Genomic DNA, 20706 nt, shown 5'->3' with positions numbered 1-20706 from the left:
ATGTTGACTCCTAAAAAATTTTAGATTTTAACAGTATTCCTTGCAAATGCATAGAAAAATTCCAACATAGCTTGCACTGAGACAAAACAGACTTTGCCAAATGAGTAACCCTATCTATCAATGAAAGTTCATTCAACTACTGAGATTCTTTTTCAGAGCCTTTATGTGTTAGCTCACTTGTAGTATTAGCTAATGTCTTAAAATTAACAGCACCTGGAATATAGTAAGCCTGTCATTGGCTTCTTGAGGTGTTAAACCAACCACCATTGGCCCATTCTAAAAGGAAAACAAAAAAGACATCAATTTAGAGGATGAGAATAGCTGCAACTTATTTCTATCAGCACTTTCTAAATGCTAACCTCAAACACTTTTGCAGCCCCCAGATCAGGTATCAACTGAACCAAGGGATGACAGTTAACCTTCTAGAACACTTTTTTTAAACAGATTTTAAAAAATCAAATAAGGCAATTAATTGTATTTTTAATGTAGAAATTTTTCATTACACTGCAAAAGCTAGGAAATCATAGCTCATTTTTTGAGTAAAAGTCAACATTACTTAAATGATGACACAAGATTAGTTCACCTTTGCTCATTCTAATGAAAAAGAATGTGAGAGCTTAAGTCACTTGTACATATATCAGAAAGAAAGAAGAGTTTTCTGATGTTAACATAGCTAATCATTAATCCTAGTCTTCACATTTGTTCTTAATAACTATATGCTTTTCAAAAACCTTAAATATCTCAATTCTTAATTTTTAGGAACTGATTACCAGCATTACTTACATCAGTCATATAAAAAACATTAATCAAACCTGTCCTGAACTGAAACTCAAACACCATCTCAAGAAAAATAAACCTATTCAACAGTAGAGGTCCATCCTATTATATAGTCAAATCCAAAAACTTTTCTATGTTCCCATCGCTCTGAAAAAATTTCTCCAATACAATAAAATAAACACTTGCCTGATCATAATCTGAGTAGAACTGTGCACAGTCTTCAGTAAAAATCTTCACAGCATTAATAAGCTCTCCTCTGAAGTTTGGCTGCAAAGCAATGAGCTCATCCTGCACTTCATTTGCACGGATTAGCAGTTTTTCCCAAGTGTAGCGCAACATGTCCACCTTCTCTGTCTCTTCCTTGGCAACAAGAAGATGATATTTGCTTAACATAGCATAGGATTCCTGCCAGAAATTTGGATCAAGATACATAAAATGTCAACTCCTCTTAACTTTGTAAACATATGGAAAACATATATTTAAAATGCTAAAATTTAAATTTTTTAAGAATGAAGAATGATTGGTTAGAAAAAGAAATTCTGTTCTTCTTGCATAGCCATTATCAAAATTGGGCAAACCAATACCAAACTGGAAGAAACATCTGCATTTTTTTCTCACAGCATTGATTTCAGCTTGCACCACCAACATATGAACATACTACATAGTGAAAACCCTTGGTGAATTTTCACTAAAACACAACTGACATTAATGTTCTATAAATTAACACAGGGTAGGGTAGCAATAAACCTATGGCATTTTCGTTTAAAAATTTTTGTATGAAGTGAAACTATTTCCATTCATTCTTTCCAGTTTGATCAAATTGTAGCTAAATTTCAAAAATGGAAATGTAACTATCTGTCTACAATGCTGTGTGGAAAATATTCCAACTTCCCTTTCAAAACTGAAGCATCACTTCCTGTGCTTCAGAACCCAAGGCTCCTGCCTGCAGAATTGGAAGCTTATGGGCAATCAGGATCATGAATATGTCAGGAATCATGAACATGTCCTTAGGAAAAAGAATTCTACTGAAAAATCAAAGGTGCATTTTGCCATATTATAGCATTCTTAAATAAACACTCTGGTCAGAAATGCAGAGAAAGAGTTACCATCTGTTTTTAAGCCTGCCATTTGTCAGATGTTCAATAAATTCATTCTATCACATTCATTTTTTTTTATGAAGTCAGCTGCTTCTGTTTATTTTAACTTATACAACTGATAAAAGCAATCAATCTCGTGTACTCTGCTTATCATTAGCTTTTTACTCTTCTTAAGGCTTAGCTAAAAAAAAAAAAAAAATTAGGAATCTCATTCCTTTTTATACACAGATTTCTTCCACAAAGAAAAGATTTCTTGCATTAAATACCTGTATTGTCATCTTCCTCTTACCCACATCATTCAATTTCTACACTGTTCACTAAACCACATCTCACCTCAGCAAGTTTACATTTGCCCAAATCAGAATTTCACACAGAAAGGTTTACAGGAACACAACAAGCTCATCACTCAACATTCAACACATATTAAATTGTACATTTTCAAAGTTCATTGTTAACCCAGAAAATAACAGCTCTCTTGAAACAGTACCCATACATGCAACATTTCCACTAGCTACCTCAATGGGGCCAATTTGAGAGTCAATAGAGATCTGTAGTTCTCTGATCTCTTTTAAAGCTGACATGGCTATTCTGATATCATCCAGGTCCGTGATGCTGCGACTTAACTTCTTGCCAGTTTCCTCTATAAAAGTCAAAATTGCTTCCATCTGTGTTCTGTACTTCTTATTGCAATGACACCCCAGCAAAGTCATCCAGGCTTTGGTTTCTGATCTCAGTGCTAGCTTCAGATCAGCTAAAATATTGAACAATTAATAGATATTAGATACTGTAAATATTTTTTAAGATGCACTTCCAATCTTTTTAATTACATTTGTTCTCTTCAGTGCCAGTTCTGGTTTTTCAGTCTAACCCTTCACATACAGAGATGATGAAATCACATGTACACCTTGAAGTGGCTTATGAAATTGCTTGCAATTCATTATTGCTTTCCTCCTATTCTTCTCAGAATTTATCATCTTTTCTACTGGAAAGATCATCTAAAAACATTGAACAAATAATATATATTAGATATCATAGATTTTTTCCAGGATGTACCTACTGGAAAGAAGAGAATCTGGTCTCCATACTCATCATCTTGCTCATTTACCATTATACAAACTTCTGTCCTATACATCATTAATGAATTGATTAATATTCTCATCAAAGCCTAAAATTTTTTTCAAAAATTAATCTCTAAAAAAAATAACTTGGGGAGGAAATTAGGAGTCTAAATATAAAAGTTGAAGAAACAAAGTTTGATCATAGCACTGGTGAAATTGTTAGATAGCAGGGGACTCAGCTGTCTCACTGCATGCAGCTGAGTAAGGAGAAAAGTAACATAAACTTATCATCTTACTCCCATGAAATATGTGACACAAGGATGGGCAAACATCTACCATCTACTATCCACCCCATAAGTGAGCAGACATATCCAGGTGAGGTAATAAACTCCAGATATTCTTGTGTTAGTGTATTGTTTGCAGCATTTACAGCCAAAACAGCAAATAGCCCTTCTCTCTCCCTTCCTCCTTTCCATTTTAATCTAGTTCACCCACCCAATACTGTCACATCCCTCCTTGCTACTGGAGTCAGAAAGTACACGTCTCTGGAGAAAATCTGAACTCTACCAGTGCACAGGGCAATAGCTCCCACGCAGATGTATTCAGGCTCAGAACTGATTTCCAGGTCCAGGTCTTGGAAATGCAGAATTTCAGATTCAAACTCATAGAGTGATGGGTTTCCCTCCATTAATTTATTAATGGTTTCCTCCTTGTCCCTCTGCCATATATGGTGGTAACAACTAAAACTCTCCAAAGCTGTAAGAACTTCCTGAAAGACATTTAAAAGTTCAAAGGATGATTCTCAGCATCATGTATATAGCATGCATATCATTTCTTAGCAGCTGCTCACTAGAGTACACTACAAACTCCATAGTGGAGCAGGCTGAATCATCTCACTAAACAAACGGTTTCTGATAAATTTATGCTAAAGCAAGTTCCATTACTGATCACACAGAGTGCCAGAAACCCTATGTTCATCACATCAAATTTGTCAGATTAGTTTAAACATTTGCCAATTAAGTGAATCTTCAGTCAATAAAATCATTGGAATCAGTAGGAAGTAAAGTTTAAAACTAGGATACAGTACACTTGTCCTTCCCTGCCATTTCTTAAGCTAGAAACTGAAACCTGAGCTCCAGGGCCCACCATAACAAGAAAAATTCATTCTGAAATAATGAAGCTATGAGACAATTTTTTTAACATTAATTTTTACACTCAATTCAGGTCTCTTTGATTTGAATATCATTTAATGAATGTGAAAGAGAAGTATTCTTTTGGTTCTCAGGAGTTCAGAAAAATGTGAGAAAGTTAAACCATCACCGCATCTAATTAAACAAGTAAATGAGAGATGAGTGCTACGAAAAATAATCCACATCATGACTTATGATAAATATAGTACATGCAGGCATTTAAAGCTGGCTAAATGATAAAAGTTTACGGTATTACAAAATACAAAATACCATGATAACTATCCACCATTATCAACTAGTCAGCAGCAGTCTGGTAGTTATATTTTAGTAGCACTGAAGTTACAAAGTTAAAGATTTTCACATAGCAAGACTCTTAAAAGACTGGACCAGCCCCAGAAGAAACTGATGCAAAGCTCTCTAAAGAAATACAATTTACTAAAGAGTGCATAGAATAAGAACAAGGCAAAGAAATTATGCATATCCTTTAAAATATATCCTAACCTACACTAGCAAGCCCTACACAGCACTTCACAAATGCCAATCTGACAGCTAATTTTCCTCTAAAAACCTTCATACCCTCTTTGTAATGTGGTCAGAAATCATGCTGGCTACATTAGCTACACATAACACAACTACACTTAGAGTTTTTTATGATGTTTTAATTTATGCAATATTAAAAACCTCATCTCTTGGAACAGAGCACACTTAATCCATGTTACACTTTTAAAGCATATTTGCAAATTTTCAGCCACATGTTTTCTATCCACCATGCTAAACTTTTTCATTATTACATTTAATTACAGCTTTAAATGCCTACCCTTATTACCCAAGGATAATAAAACTAACACATTAATATCCCTTGAATAATGATATTAAATTAACATTTCAACTGTCTTACCCCTTTTGTAGAATTGATGGCACTGCTGAGTAAAGACACTAATTTAATAATTTCCTTGTTCTCTGAAACATGCTTGAAGTAGTTCTGGCTTTCTGCAGTATCAGATGAACTGAGTGATGCTGCATCTGATCCACTATCTATAAAAGAAGATTCAAATACAGAAGCAGGCTTAGGACAGACATACTGGTTAGGAGAAAGTGAATTCCTACAGACAAAACCGAATGACATATTTTTTCAATGAGCATGCATTTTAAAGTTGAGTGTTCTTAAAGGCAACTTGAAATCAAGGAGGCCAACACAAATTCATAAACATCTCAGTTTTAGTAGAATTGTTCCATCTAGGTACCCTGTCAAATTTGGAACAAGTTCCACACCAATCTTGCAAACAGAATCTTTCCTCTTCTCTTCTCCCTCAAGGTTTATGTTCTATGCTTCATCTAAGTGATTCATCTATATATCAGCATTTGCTTACTTTGCTCACTTACAGCACTAAGCATTTTTATCTTCTGAAATACCCCACAACTGACAATTTGAAATACAAATTAACTCTGAGAAGACGACCATAATCAGTCCACAAAAAGGAATAAAGGTTTAAAAAGTCCATCACTTAGCAAATATCCACAAGTTTGACTTTATCATCATTTTTTATTTCATCTCTTGCAAGCCAAATTCTTAGTTTTGAAAGACTAATTCAACTTCTTAACCAGTTCTAGTATTACTGTCCTACTGTTTAGGTGCATAAGAGAGAGCTAACATAAAAGGACTCAAAGTATTTTCTAAGTATCTCAGGTACAATGTACAGCAATTAACTCTGCTTCATTTTAAACCTTCAGAGAAGAAAAACCCAGTGAAAGATACAATCTTGAATTTCCTTGAACTAATGACTTCATCAACCTAATGTCTGGTCACAGAACAGAATAATGAAAATCCTTTTAGAAATTCTACTTTATTCAATCTTTTACACAATCCTCTTTACACCAATATTGCAATTTACATAGGCATTGTTATTCAATACCAGGTATTGTGAAAGTTCTTCTTAAAGGGTAAGCACAAGTTCTAAGATGCCATTTGAAAATGCCAAATTACAACCACACTGGCAAATCATGAAAGATTATTCTGTAGCAAAATGACTATAATTGAAACCAATATAAATGCTATTACCAAAGCATTAAAACTCTTCAAGAAGCCCAAAAAATCCCCTTACTCAAATCCACAGAAGGGCAAGTGGCAAACCTGCCTTCTAATGAGAAAGAAGTTTCTTCTCTGAGGCAATTTTAAATCTATGAGGTTGTTTAAAATCTATCAAGTCTACTGTTTTTGATGTATTTTGTAATTAATACCTTCCAATACATTCTGTATAAATTACATTTACCTAACATTCAAATTTAGTGATTTCAGAGTTTATCATTACCATGGATGCTCTTCTTTCCAGTCTGTTTCTTTCCATCATCAGGATCGCTGTCTCTGCTCCCACACCGCAACAGAATAACTTTTCTCTCTAACACTTTCTCCTGAAGAGAAAATAATGCTTATTTTTTATTTGCAGCAGTTTCACACCATTAGTTCTAAGTTAGGCTGTTAAAGACACCAACCTTGGATATTCTCTCCTTACTCCAATGTTGAACTCCTTTCATTACTTTCACAATACTATCTACAGCTTTATTAAGTGTCTGCTGTACCTCATCCAAAGAGGGTGTCATGATGATAGTAGGGATAGATAGGTTAATATTAGTCCTAATTATAGGATAAGCACCTTTTTTCTTCTTAGACATACTGTGATTTTCTAAATAAAAGACAAAAACAGGAGACAAAAACAAAAGGCTGTTCATATTTTTTTCAAGACATCAAACTAGGCATTGTTTTGATACAAACCAATAAATATATCTCTTAATGTAGAGTACTGAGTGTAATTTCTGAAGGGAAAAAGAATTCCTGAGTAATTTATAAGATGTACTGCAAAACTCCACAGCAGCATAAGTAAGTGCAAAGCTATTTTTCTCCATGAAACTCCTCTTCAACTTGCTCTGTAAAGCTAAATTCTGTTTAGCACACAATTTTGATATCTGGCTGGTACTCCCAGTAAGCATATTAAATTGGGCACAGAACCTCCTTAGAATCTCATACTATTGTATGCCTTATAAACTGTAGAGACCAAAGTCAACTGCCCTTATCTTCATTTCTTAAAGGCATGCAACAATAAACACTTCAAAAGTGTTCCATCACCATGCATGGAAATATCTGAAGGCAATTAGTAAGAGAAAAAAGACCTCTCTATTTTTTTTTACACAGTTTTATGTAAAAAGTAAGGTCAAACAGATCTTTCAAGTTATCAAGGTCTTAATTTGTCAGGTTAATAATTGATAACTTTTAAGTGGTAACTTAACAAGTCTAGCTCCAAATATAATACTTCAGAATAGTACAGTGAGTTGTAAGAGAAACAGCATTGTAATGACACTTTCTTAATCTCACAAGAAAAAAAAAAACTTTGGAAATACACAATGTATCTGTAACTTAACAAGACATCTTATTCAAAATTCCTTTGTTTTCCCCTTTTTTACACTTGCAATTCTTATTTATACAGTTATGGGGTATTACAGTTACATTTTTCTTTATATAGCCTAAAGAGCAATGCACTGCAAGGCAACCACCTAAGAAGTTGATGGAGGAAGATGCATGAATGCGCTTGCGGATGCTCTCCAGAGTGTGTCGAATGACTTTCAAAAGGGCATCAATGTTACGATCACTGAAGTAAGAAAGCAGTTCATTGGCTTCTTCCTCTAACTTTTCTAAATCCATTCTCTTCCTCTTTGCTGTAGGAGACAGGCCAGCCCACATCTCACTGGAATTTTGTGAGGAAGTCAAGCTTTTTGATCTTCTTTCCTCTTCTGTTGCTAAAACATCATAAATGCAGTTAGTTAAATGTACATAAGGGACTTGAAAATACCATAATGCAACTCCTCCACAGGTGTCTGAAATAATTTTAAGAAAGGGCAGAATTATTCATTTGCAATCTGCACCCCAGTGTAACAGGCCTATTCCTATCTGCCTTATTCAGTACAAACTGGTACGATTATAATCAAAATTTAGATATTATTTCTTATTCTCTTTCTCTAGAAAGTCCAGCAATTAACCAAGGCTACTAAGTAGTTCTATGGCATGAACCTTTCAACGTCCAAGTTAGATAAATAATACTGACCTTGTCTGCAGATGACAAATGATTGCTAGATTATTCATTTTCCAGGCAAATTCAAAGAAAAGTCTTTAGACATTAGATGCTATTCAGTACTTCAATCACATAAGTTACAATTTACCCAACAAAAATTATCAGCATGAAAAAGAAACAAACACCAAGGAATACAATACATAATTCTTACCTGTATTTTTGTCCTTTTTTTCACCACTGGGTACAATTGACTTCTCACCTTCTTTACTGATGTGCTCCTCAGTGTCAAGCAACATGTTTATCAGATCATTAGCAGCAGCTTCCACCAGTGAGCTTTTCAAGTGTAAAGTTTGAGAACCTTTTATACAGAGCTCCTGTTATCAAACCAAAACAAAATGCACTTATTGTCACAATTCTCACGTCAATTTCACAGTCACAGCAGCCTTTATTAACACAAATGTCAAGGCCTAAGATTTGTGAAAAAACAGATCTATATACAACATTAATTATAAATTGGTTTGTTCCAAAACACAAGATCAATGATAGATCAACAAGGCATTATAAATGTCTTTCAATATTGTTTTGGCTTCTTTCTCAAATCACAGGATTCATTACTTGATATCATGAATCAATCTTTATAATGGCTAGTTTCACTAAAAGGGTCCCAAAAGCAATAGCTTCTTAATTTTCTTAACTTTCCAATGTTGGAGATTTAACACTTCTTTTAATCATTGTCAGTTTACATTAATTGGCAGTGCCATGATGAGTATTAGCCAATCGTATTTCCCATTTACAGCTAAAAAGGAGATAAAAGCTACACAAGATGTATTTATTATTAAAACAAACACTAAAATTATGAACTAGAGAGAGAAGAAATCAAAGAATGAGATTAAATAAAATTGAGAAATTATTACAGTACTGTGCATGTTTTTTATCCCATACTTATAATAAAATCAATCAAGTTTGTTTCAGCTAACTATACTTTTTATCAGCAATAGCCTTTTCATATTTTACTTCTTTGGTCTCTTATATTTCACTCAGCTTAAACAAACATGACCACCTTTGTTTAATTAAAAATCAATAATTGGAAATATTCAGACATTTCCAAATTTTAGGATAATCTTTGGGCTTCCTAATGGTTATGTTGAGTTGAGAGAGAAGGCAGATATGACTTGTAATATTACAGCAACACTAAACAAAGTACTCTGGGATTTTTCTTCTGGATAATTATTTTTGCTGCAGCAATTACTTTAGAAACTTAAAGACACCTGTTAGGTGGCAAAAGTTATTTCTAGTCCCCTCTAATTAAAAATTACAGTAAGCTTACAAACTGTTACTATTTTCATTGTACACATAACTGGGGTTCTTATACCACTTACTCTGCTAACTCAACTCAATTGGCCATTGTAATTGCTGTGTGTGTGTAATTGCCATGTAGCAGTTCAAGTTTTCAAGTTACCCTAGTGTTCAGAGAAGATTTTGTGCTTGCTCTCACATATTTTTACCTTACTGAATATACATTTTAATACCTGCCCAGTCAGGAAGGTAGCAGCAGGAAAAACAACTATGTATTGTGAGGCTGACAAACTGCTACTAATTCCATATAATATTATTTAAAGTTTTACTCTGCATTTAACAACAAGGTGAGTTGTTACAAAGGCCAAAGAGTTAAAAACACTAAAACAATCAAAAATTTGATTTGTAATAGTTATTACTACAAGAGAAAAGGAATGGGGATAATGTACTTGATTTACTACAGTCTTTCTTAAACAACCAAATTTTATTTCAGAAGAAAACACATTAGACATTACAAACTAAAACACGATACCTTACTACTGCCTCACAAAATTCTTTTGACATAATAATGACCTTAATCAGTTTTCAGTTTTCTAACCAACAATATATATGTTTATAGTTAATTACCCTCAACATAATAGTATTTTGATGGGGTGAAGGAAGGATGTTTTCCCAGAACACCCTCACCCAGGTACTCCTGCGTATATTTTCCACATCCCATTACCCACTCAGGAGAGTTTGAGATACTCATTACACAATCCTTTCCATAGTATTTACTCTCCTCAGGCAATTGCTGGAGAATTCCCTTATTTAAACAGGAATAATGACCAAAAAAAAAAAAAAAAAAAAAAAAAAAGATACTATGATAGAGGTAAAATTAAAATTTTTGAATGATATGAAGGCATAAAAGAAATATTATACACTATCTGGCTTGACATTAAAAACAGAATAGAACATCTCAGCTCAGATCTATTTGCATTTGGTACTTTTGTTCTTTTTTAAGATCCCAGCCAAGCAAGTGGGGATTTCCATTGTATCCCATTTCCATTGTATCCCATGTATGCTTCATTAATTCTGCATTCAGAGGTTTTCTATCTCATAAAAAAGAAAAATATCTAAACTCAAAATCATCAATCTCTTCTTCATGAAACTTTTATTTACTAACCTTAGTCTTTTGAAGAAATTCCTCACAGCTCTGTGGTTCATCTTCTGGCAATATACAGAGTGGCACTCTATTCATTTCTCGAAGGACAGCATCAATACGAAATTCAACCAAGTTATTCACTTGATCAAGCAATAACTCCAGCCCAGCTTTTGAAGAAAACAGAACATTCAAGACAAGCTTAAACGTTTGAATTAATGGCCTTTGCAGAGTTGCTCAGTGTTGCTTTACCTCAACAAACAAGAGTGCCAAACAATCCAGAGTATTATTTTACCTTGACAAACTATCATATTCAACTGTATATGAATTCTGCATCTTAACCAATTTACTCCACACATCTAAACTTTTATGGCAAGCTTCACCCCAAGAACCATAATTAACTTTTTGCATAACAGATACTTACCTAGCATATGTTATCTACGTGCTAAAAATAACTATAATAATGTATAAATATAAACTATTGTAAAAATATATATGGCATAGCTTTTTACATAAAATACAGTATGTATTATAAATGTTATAAGATTAACTTAAAGTATATGTTTTTCAAACATGAAGACATAAACATTTAATTGAGTGCCAACAATGTTTCATCTTCTCCTATAGCTTGAACAAGTTGCAACTTAGAGAATCTACTACAAAAAGTAACTTTCAGCAAATAAAATCTCTATGCTTCAAACAAATGTTAGAGGCCAAATAGCTAACAATAGTTAACAGAAAACAATCACTAGAATTTTAAAAGTTTAATAGCAATCTGCTCTCAATGCTGAAGCTGAAATAGCAGCAAGGTGCCTGATCCAGACTCAAATTACTTTTATTATTCAAAATTAAATTGAGCATAATGTCAGGCTAGCTTCCAAATTGCACTTTAATCTGCCATTTCAAATGAAGAAAATTTCCACTATAACTACTTATGCAATTTCAAGAAACAAAAGTTGTTTGCTGTATTAATTAGGCTGAAGAAAAAGGAATTTGCTATCTTCAGAAAAAAAACACATCTCAGTACAACCTTGTGATAATATTTTGAAAACACTACAAGCTCATCTGTTTTCTAAAGCTGTTGTCCAAGATGCGTGTGCACTAGTTTTAAAGAGATTGATGTTTAAAAAAAATTAATATGAAATGCTATTGAGCAATGACAGTGCCAACTGAGTCAGGGTTTTATTCCTTGAGAAGTTGTTTTGTACATTATAGAAACAAATAGCAGGACTAGGAAAAGTCTGAAACCTAGGAGCTCTTTTAAAAAGTAGATATCACTCTTTAAATTCAGAGTACACTGAGCCTTTTGCACCATACTTTATGTTTGGTGTAATCCCAACTGTCTAACATACACATTAGTAAATATTTGATGAACATACAAGACAAAAAGAAGGTGGTGTTATAAAACAAATGTTTCATGAAATACAGGACAGGTTAAAATTCTGATATCTTTTATATATAAACCAATTAAGTGCAAATCATGTAGAGAACTGTAATCTCATAATATAACTTGCATATGTATAGAACAAATAACCAGAAGTTAATGGAAGGAGACAAGTAACCTACCTAGCTTAGAAAAAACTGTATTAATGTATTTCTCAATATTCAAGGATGTCCAACTCAATAACATTAGACCTGGCTGGATAGCATCATCTACAATTACTAATCGAGGAGCCATCAGTTGTTCAAAAGGGTGTTGTATTTTCAGTTTAATTCTTTTGTATTCTGCCAACATCACCTGAAATAAATAATGAAAATATTAGTTAATATACACTGATTTGAACCTCTTCATGTACACACATTTATTACTTAAACTAAGAAGACTCATCTGTATGCACATTTCTGAAATTCTTAAGAAGTTATAATTAATTGTGTGGGAAAGGTTTTCATTATTTTTGGTGTAAGTTCACAATTTGTTGCTCTTTATATCTCTACATATATTTGTTGCTCTGTGTAAAGCACTACTTCACACAGAAACCAATACTTGATTGCACTGGTGCCGTGATGGAGTTAATTTCTTTCTCAACGACTCACATGATGCCATGTTTTAGATTTGTGACCACAACTGTGCTATTAACACACTGATATTTGGGGTATTGCTAAACAGCGTTTGTACAGCATTGAGTCCTTTTCTGCTTCTTGCGCTACTCTGCTGGTGACTGGGTATGATAGTGGAACCCTGGAAAAAGTTAAAGATAGAATCTAAAATGTTAGGCTTTGTGCTTTCCCAGATCAACTGCACCTGCGTAAGCAGTATGATAAATTATATAATTGTTAGATGTGATGATTGTTTAGTAATTAAATGTAATTATTATATAACCATAAGAAGAATAGTGAGAAACTATGTTGGAAATTCAGAGAGGGGCTAAATTTATGTATACAATAGAACAATATAAGTTTAATAATTAACATGAAAGTTATGTAACGATAGAGTATAAAACATGATCATTTCGGATGTATGGTCGGAATCAGATTTGGGTTGAATATACCCCGATTCCCAGAGCTCTTAATAAAAAGCACCGCATATAATCGCTCCGTGATTATGTGTTTTTGAACGCTAACAGGGACACACAAAACACTGGGAAAGAATGTGGCCAGGACCCCATTGATTAATGGGATCCCATACCTATGACATCATGCTTGAAAATGAAAGCTGGGAGAAGAAGGAGGGAGGGGGACACTCAGAGCTATGGTGTTTGTCTTCCTAAGCAGCTGTGATACTGCCTAGTTTTAATAGATTAATTCCTTATTTTTTTCCCTTGTGCATGCACCTCTTGCCTTCCCTATTAAATTGTCTTTATCTCTACTCACATGTTTTATATTTTAGCCTTCATATTCTCTCCCTCATTCCAAGGAGGGGAGTAAAGGAGCAGCTGTGTGACATTTGGTTGCCTACTGGGTTTAAACCACATAACAGAAAAATCTTGCAAATTTCAGTTGGTAAATGAGTGTTACAGAAGACAAAAAGCCCAAGGAAGACTTTCTAGGTGAACTTTCCAGTAATTCTAATAAGATCAGCCTGACCAAAACTATATTATACTATTTTCTTTCTAATACCTCTTTAACCCATTGATTTGGTTTCACATGTTTGGCAACAACATTACAACTTAAAGTCATAAAGTCTTGATTACTTTGTTGTTTTGTTTTTTTTTTTTAAGTAGTCCTTTGACTACTATAAAAAAAAAAAAGTCATTTGACTACTATAAACTTATAAAGCTATAGGTTTCTGGACATCTATTTTTGAATTCCCATCTTGAGTCACTGAGAATCTTGTCTGTTCATAGGCAGATGAAGGACTTAAAAGACAGAGAAAGCGAAGTTTCACTTCTTTTTAAACTGTTCAACAGACATCTGTGTAGAACACCAGTGCCAGAAAAACACAAAAAAGGCTGCTGCTTGCTGCATGCTTTACACTTTTAAAAAGTGGACCACTTGTTCCTCCCTCTCAGGTATTCTCTCAAAACAAATGCAGACCACTGTTGACTTCATTGTTGGATAAGAGATAAATTGCTTCTCATTTAGAAAGCAAGCAACAGCACAAGGCATTTTGTAACCTTCCTTTCCTCCCCATTCTCATCTCTGCCCCAGACTCTGCAGAGCTTCCCCAAACCCAAGTATCAGAGAAGTAACTTCACAGAAAACATAAAGCCAAGAACATTTTTAGGTGCCTCAAGACAATCATACAAATAAGAAAATAGATTTGCAGATTCTTTCTTAGTGCATAATTGTCGATCGTCATTCATCCTCTTCCATATGTATAGAAGCCAGCCATCTTAATGTACAGCACACATACATAAAATAACTAATGTAAACCCACGTGCAAATTGTTGGCAACCTTCTTGTACCAGCCTCTCTGCTGTTGAATAACACTTGCAAATGGTGGAATTTCAAGGCACATGCGAGCCATGCAGTCTGTTTCTCTGATTAAAGTTAATATTTGAGGGTCAAAATTCACAAATAATTCTCCTGTTTCTGGAGCTTTTACCAAGAGAGTTGCTTGAAGTCCTCTTTTAGTTAGTTCAATCTGCAGGAAATAAAGTCATCATTGTGATCAGAAAAGCCACTACAACAAAATACTTTGGTTTGCATATAAATATCACTTTTGAAGATACTAAAATCAAGTAGTGCTGACAAAGATTGATACATTATACGAATACAAAACCAAAATTTATTAACACGATATCTATGGACTCAAATGCTTAATAATCAAACTGCTATTTATCTAACAGATATTCTTATGTTGAGTCTTGGATGTTATAAGCTGCATTCCACAGTAGAAAATCAAATCAGAGCCATGGATTTTCTTGCTTCATCCATCTTAAATCTTAACCCTCATCTCCTTAGAACTTACTGCATATTCTGCAATAAGGCTGCACATAACTTCCTCAATGAATTAAAGTATTCTTGAATAACCTCTTCACATATCATTTGAATCAACCTATCCCCATTTCTCCTTTCACTTGTTTTCCAATAGCTAATAGATATACCAAGCATAATGCTACTGATAATTATAACCAACACCAGGGCAAATCTTTTAAAATACTAAAATCAATGCTTATTATACATTTTTTTTTAATTCTTAAAAGCAAAGTATAATCACACAATTGATTTAACTGCCTTATTTAAATATTAGAAGACCATTTGTTCTCTATATGATTACAAAGGACAGCATTCCTTAGATCACCACACACAGAAAATTTGGCTGACACCAAAAAACAATCCTGCCTTAGGCAGGCAAATTTTTCCTACATTAAAAATTTTGCTGCTGTTCTTATTTTCCAGTTGTCCTTGGCTGACGTAACTTTACTGTTCTTTATTCACTCCTCAAATTTCATGTATCACATTACATTGAGATGGAGCTTATTTCTATGCCACAGTTTCAGAACCCATTGATATCTTTCAGGGCACTTTTTTTCTTTTTTTGTGAAACACAGAAAATTTGCACAACCTTTCAATGTCTAAAATATAGAGGAGCATACTGCTTGCTTCAGCAATATTATGTACTATCAAGACATTTTACACAGCATTTTTCAAGAAATAATCTAATCAATTTTTGTGAATGTAGATGTCATGCTCTATCCACTATCATCAGTCTTCCAAGAAAAAAAAGCTCAATGGCATTAAAGAGAAGCTGTTTTTCTTTCTGTAAAGTTCAACAGCAAATCTTACTGTACTCATTTTTGAGCTTCATACTCATTATTCCCACTCTCAAGTCTTCTTCTGCTGTTTATAATTTTCTTCTCAAGCAGTTTTCATTGTTAAGGTAACAGAAAATGGCAATGGAAATAAGGGGTACATTGAAGGCAGAAATTTTACACTGCCAAATAATTACAGTAACTTTAACAATTCCAGGTAATTTATTATTTTAATATGTCCAAGTAGAACATCATTTGCTATAGAAAAAAAAAAAAAAAAAAAAAAAAAACAAAACAACAAAACAAAACAAACACCTTGGATTAACATGATGTTAACCATCCATTAACAAGTAGGAAAAATAGGGGCAAAAATGTTCAGAAATCTCAGAGAGTGACACTAAGCTTAACATTTATACTGTACAGAAGAATAACAAGCAGCAGGAGCTGGAGCCCTATTTGTGTTGGATTTGTATTCCCCACAGCACCCTCGCCCCTCTCGCGTTTTTCTTTTGTTCAGGAGTAGAGCAGGAGCTCCACCTTGTGTTCTGTGGCGCTCACGTCCACACCCGTGTGCATTCTTGCCTGAAAGAAGAGACTACGGAGCAGTATTCACATTTTTTTTTGCCGTACCTGGTAGACTAGCGCATGTATGTTAATGTGAATACACTTTTCATGTCTTTTCAATTCCTGTATGTACGTTCCAAACAGGAAATTTTGTTCAAATCCACCTCTCTTTTTTCCCACCTAATGAGTATAAAGTTGGAGAAGGCTCAGGAAGTTTATATAGCTGCCAAGTGTGATTTGACTGCTATAGGAGAAAACAGACAGGTAACAACAGATTAGAACAGATTAGAATCAGAACTCAGATGATTTGGACCTCACAAAGGAAGGCACTACTTCAGGGGAGATGCCTGGGATGTTATAGTTATTTCAGAAAAGATGAAAGGCAAATGTACTTGACTGCTCCATCAAGGCACAGTACATGTCAGAAAATCTGATCACTAGATTATCTAATGAATGATGTAGCCCCACAGGAATCATACATTCTCCTCAGTCTTTATAGATGAGGCAAGGCAGTGAAAACTATCATCAGTATACTTTGAATGATTCCAGCTCAGTACTGGAATCAAAAAAGAAACTGAGTCCAAGATAGAAACACTAAAATGCAGAAGATTTCCTGAAGCACTACAATTCACTCCATAAAATATGAGGGATATGCACCAGCTCTCTGTCAAGAGCAGACGAAAACATATGAACTTCCTATGCTAGCAAAATAAGCATTAAAGACCTTTCTAAGTACAAGAGCAGAGGTCCTGCCTGGAAGCAGGACCAACTATATATGCAGGTTAACGGTGGCAATTTAGGATATGATGTTCCTGAGCCATAATGTATAATGAAACAACAATTGAGGTACTACTGTTCAGGTTCCTTGATTCCCAGCCTGCACTCAATTCCAGATTAATCATCAATAATATATATTCAGCACTAAGTCTCAATACAGCATATTTTATGTACTCTAATATTGCAATAATTTCCCCTGGTTTACTATACCAAATTGACAAAAAAAATTCCCACTTGCAGTATCAGACAATCAAATCTGGTGACTCTTTCAACTACATTTCACACCACATGTCAAATGCAAGCATGAAATGGAAGGACCAGGGAAACCTTATATATTCAGACTGGAGAAAAGGCAGCTGGTACCTCTGGTCCCAGATCTGGTCTAATACTAGGTTTGAGAAGATTGATGTTTATCAGCACCACAAATTTTCACAGTGTACAAAAGCTAGGCCTGAGGTCCAAAAACAACAGATAAATGCATTGACAGGTGTCACACTACCTTCAAAACCACAGTCTGGAGATTATGATCCTTCTTTTTCAGCTTTGCAAGGCTGAAGGCCATTTTTTCTATAAGATGCTCTATTACAAGGCAACAAAGAAACTGGAGGTGAAAAAATATGCCAAAACAATAGTAGGAACTTGCAGAGATTTCAAGGCCTTAAAGTAGCCCCTGCAGAAGCCATCTGATAATATAAAGGTAGTCAGAGGTTCTATGTACAAAACCCAAGAGAGTAAAATGAGTCAAAGGAGATTTAGAATTTAAGGTAAACCATGCTCTATGAAGAATATTCAGGCTACAAAGTGTTCTGCCTGTAAGGCCCCAAACAACTCATTCAACAAGACATCTAAAAAGGGCTTATGGTTGTTCATATACCCAGAGTTACACATATGGGAGAAACAACAACCAGATATTCTCAAGAGATCAAAACAGCAAAAAAGACCTTACTGGCAACTTTAGAAAATCACAGAAATGTGGCAAAAGGTTTAATACCATATTCAGTCAACATAAAACACTTCTCAAAGCATTAACTTGGCCCATCCCACTTCGCAAACTCTAAGCCCACTCGATTTTAAGTTACTCCAAAAATTCCAAGAGGGAAGTAGAAAAAAGATAAAGAAAGACAAAAAATATATAGAATAGCACACATGTAGCCATCAACTCCAGCAGTGTTCAGATAGAAATTCCAAGAGAAGGTAGAGTCAAGACACCAGGTAGCCTCATATTCAGCTTTAAATGCCCCTCGGCCTTCCTGGGCCCTTCCCCTGGGTGGGGCTTCCAGTCATTTGGCCACTCAGGAGCTGGGTTAGGGGCTCCAGAGGTGGGTGTGGATCAGTGCCTCTGGTGTGCCAGGGATTGCAGCCACTGCAGGGCTGGGACACAGGCTCTAGAGGTAAAGTACACTGCATTGCCAGGGCAAGGCCTCACCTGCCCCTTCCCCCACATATACGTATCCCAAAACTGTCAGTAGGAAATGAAATTACTTTGTACTGGTTCTGATTGGGTTAATTTTCTCTGTTGGCATTTAATTTCCTTCATAGCAGCTTATGTGGTGTCATCAGATTTGTTATCAAAACAAAGCTGATAACACACGGATGGTTCAGTTGAGCAGTGCTGGCACAGCATCAAGGCCTTCTCTTGTTCTCACTCTGTCCGCACAGCGAATAGGTTGGGGGTTGGGAGTGGGGATGAAGGGTGCAAAAGAGGCTGTGAGGGGACAAAACCAGGCAGATGTCATGAAATCACAAAAGGATGTTACAAAATAAGCAAAGGGATATTCCTTTCCATGTAACATCATGCTCAGCAGTAGAAATGGAAAGGCAGGCATTGAAGGGGTTAGCCACCCTCTGCTCTGGAATTGGTTAGACATTGTTTGACTGGAAGATGGTGAGAAATTGCCTCTGCAGCCCTTTTTTTCCCCTTTCTTTCTCCATTTCTCCTTCACTAAGTAAACAACTTACCTTGACCCACAAGTTTTCTTGCTTTTGCTTTCCCTTTCCTCTTCCCTGTCTCACCGGAGGAGCATGGGGGGGAAGTGAATGACCATTCATGTGATGCTTAGTTGCCTATTAGGTTTAACCCACAATTGGCTCAAAGCCCACTTGTGCACTGAGTATGCTATTATCTGTTCAGACTGGATGCTTTTTACATGTACATTTACAGATTGTACCCATAGATCATCACTCAAAATTCATTCTATCCAGGGCAGAGAAAACCTCTGTTTCTGCTTTCACTTTTGGCCAACCAGCTGACAAAACTCCTCTCCCCAGACATGATGATCTTGCACCAGTCAGAAGAATGTGGCAGAGACAGAGGGGCAGCTAAGCCTACCACTGGACATTCATTATATGATTTTTTTCTAACTTCTTAGTTATAATGAAAGGTCTTTCAGTTGTTCCTAAAATCAGCTACAGGTACTAGAGGCCCTATTTTTTTTAACAGGAACACTTTCTTGTTAAATAACTTTTCTTATTCCATCCCTCACTTGATAGTCATCATAAATCAGATTAAGCATACCTCACTACTGCTACTAACCAGGGATAACACCTTTTTTTTTTTTTAATTTAAGGAATACCTTAATCAAAATCAGCTGGCTTACCCGCTGAAGCCATTCCCTGTGGTAGATGACCTCAAATTTCATAAGAACTTTTGCTACTTTGTTGTAATTGCGGATTATGCTCTTGCCGTCTGGTGTTTGTAGAACTGCTGGATGTCTCTGGAAAGTCTCCATGGGCTCCTTGATCCTATGGAACAGGTGACGTGCCCACAAGATCTTGCCAGCTATTGGAGGCAGATTACGAGCCAGTGGAGGGTTCTTCTTGTGCCTAGTGTAGATCTTACAGATGGTTTCGATGTCATGGCCATAGTTTTGAAATATTTTCTGATACTTTTCATCAATGCCAAGGTTCGGGATTTGCAATCTGCTTAGAAAAATAATGAAAAAACTCCTTCAACACTTCTGAAATACTCCTAATGCATTGTTGGAAAACAGTTGTTCCAGATTCCCTTGCATGCTTTAGAAAATAACTACTTTGGCAGCAGAGTTTTCAGCTTGAACAAATGCTGTCACAACCTGAATCCAAGCAACAAAGATTTAGATCCGATGATAAAAGTTTCCAAGTAAGCCTACACATTTTCTGTTTTGTCACTGTTTTCAAACACTGGGCTGAAATTATGTGCAGCAAACTGTAACCAATTCACCACTAGCTGTCTATTCTATTAAACAGATTATAATACAAAAACTGACAGAATAAAGAGTGAGGCTGTTTTGCAACAATGTTAATTTATAAAGACAAATTTTGCTGTTTCTTAATAAAAACATTTTGCTCTCTTCTAACTGCATTGTGGTAATAAATTTAATGCCATTGTTCAAGCACAAAGCAAAGGGAAATATGCCAACAAACAAAGTTTTCCTGTACTTAAGCTAATTTTGAAAGATGAAGTTCAAAGTCCACTTATATTTTGCAGTTTCTGATACAAAAAATATGGCTTTTATTCATTCAAGCTACTAAGACAACTCTTAACAGGGCTGAACAGTGGAGAGCAAAGAGGTTGATTTTGGTTTTGTTTGTATTTAAGAAAATGCCTCCTGCTTTTCTCTCCCTCCCCCCT

General features: G+C 35.1%; 1 protein-coding gene across 1 annotated transcript in view; it reads right to left on the bottom strand.

Moving 5' to 3' along the window:
* The window catches only part of DNAH5 (dynein axonemal heavy chain 5), a 116415-nt gene that overhangs the window by 74643 nt on the left and 21066 nt on the right, over positions 1 to 20706 (bottom strand). The window contains exons 14-26 of the mRNA XM_059470251.1: positions 19694 to 20015; positions 14438 to 14644; positions 12187 to 12358; positions 10645 to 10790; positions 8395 to 8557; positions 7669 to 7911; positions 6613 to 6803; positions 6432 to 6531; positions 5021 to 5157; positions 3500 to 3701; positions 2390 to 2625; positions 964 to 1182; positions 214 to 276 (exon numbers count right to left, since the gene is read on the bottom strand). Coding sequence (XP_059326234.1) covers positions 214 to 276; positions 964 to 1182; positions 2390 to 2625; positions 3500 to 3701; positions 5021 to 5157; positions 6432 to 6531; positions 6613 to 6803; positions 7669 to 7911; positions 8395 to 8557; positions 10645 to 10790; positions 12187 to 12358; positions 14438 to 14644; positions 19694 to 20015 — 2401 coding nt within the window. The remainder of the gene's footprint in view (positions 1 to 213; positions 277 to 963; positions 1183 to 2389; positions 2626 to 3499; positions 3702 to 5020; positions 5158 to 6431; positions 6532 to 6612; positions 6804 to 7668; positions 7912 to 8394; positions 8558 to 10644; positions 10791 to 12186; positions 12359 to 14437; positions 14645 to 19693; positions 20016 to 20706) is intronic.

The sequence above is a fragment of the Ammospiza nelsoni genome, chromosome 1, assembly GCF_027579445.1.
Source record: "Ammospiza nelsoni isolate bAmmNel1 chromosome 1, bAmmNel1.pri, whole genome shotgun sequence".
NCBI lineage: Eukaryota > Metazoa > Chordata > Aves > Passeriformes > Passerellidae > Ammospiza > Ammospiza nelsoni.
Note: the sequence above shows the minus strand (reverse complement) of the source record. Positions and strands in the feature narration are given on the sequence as shown.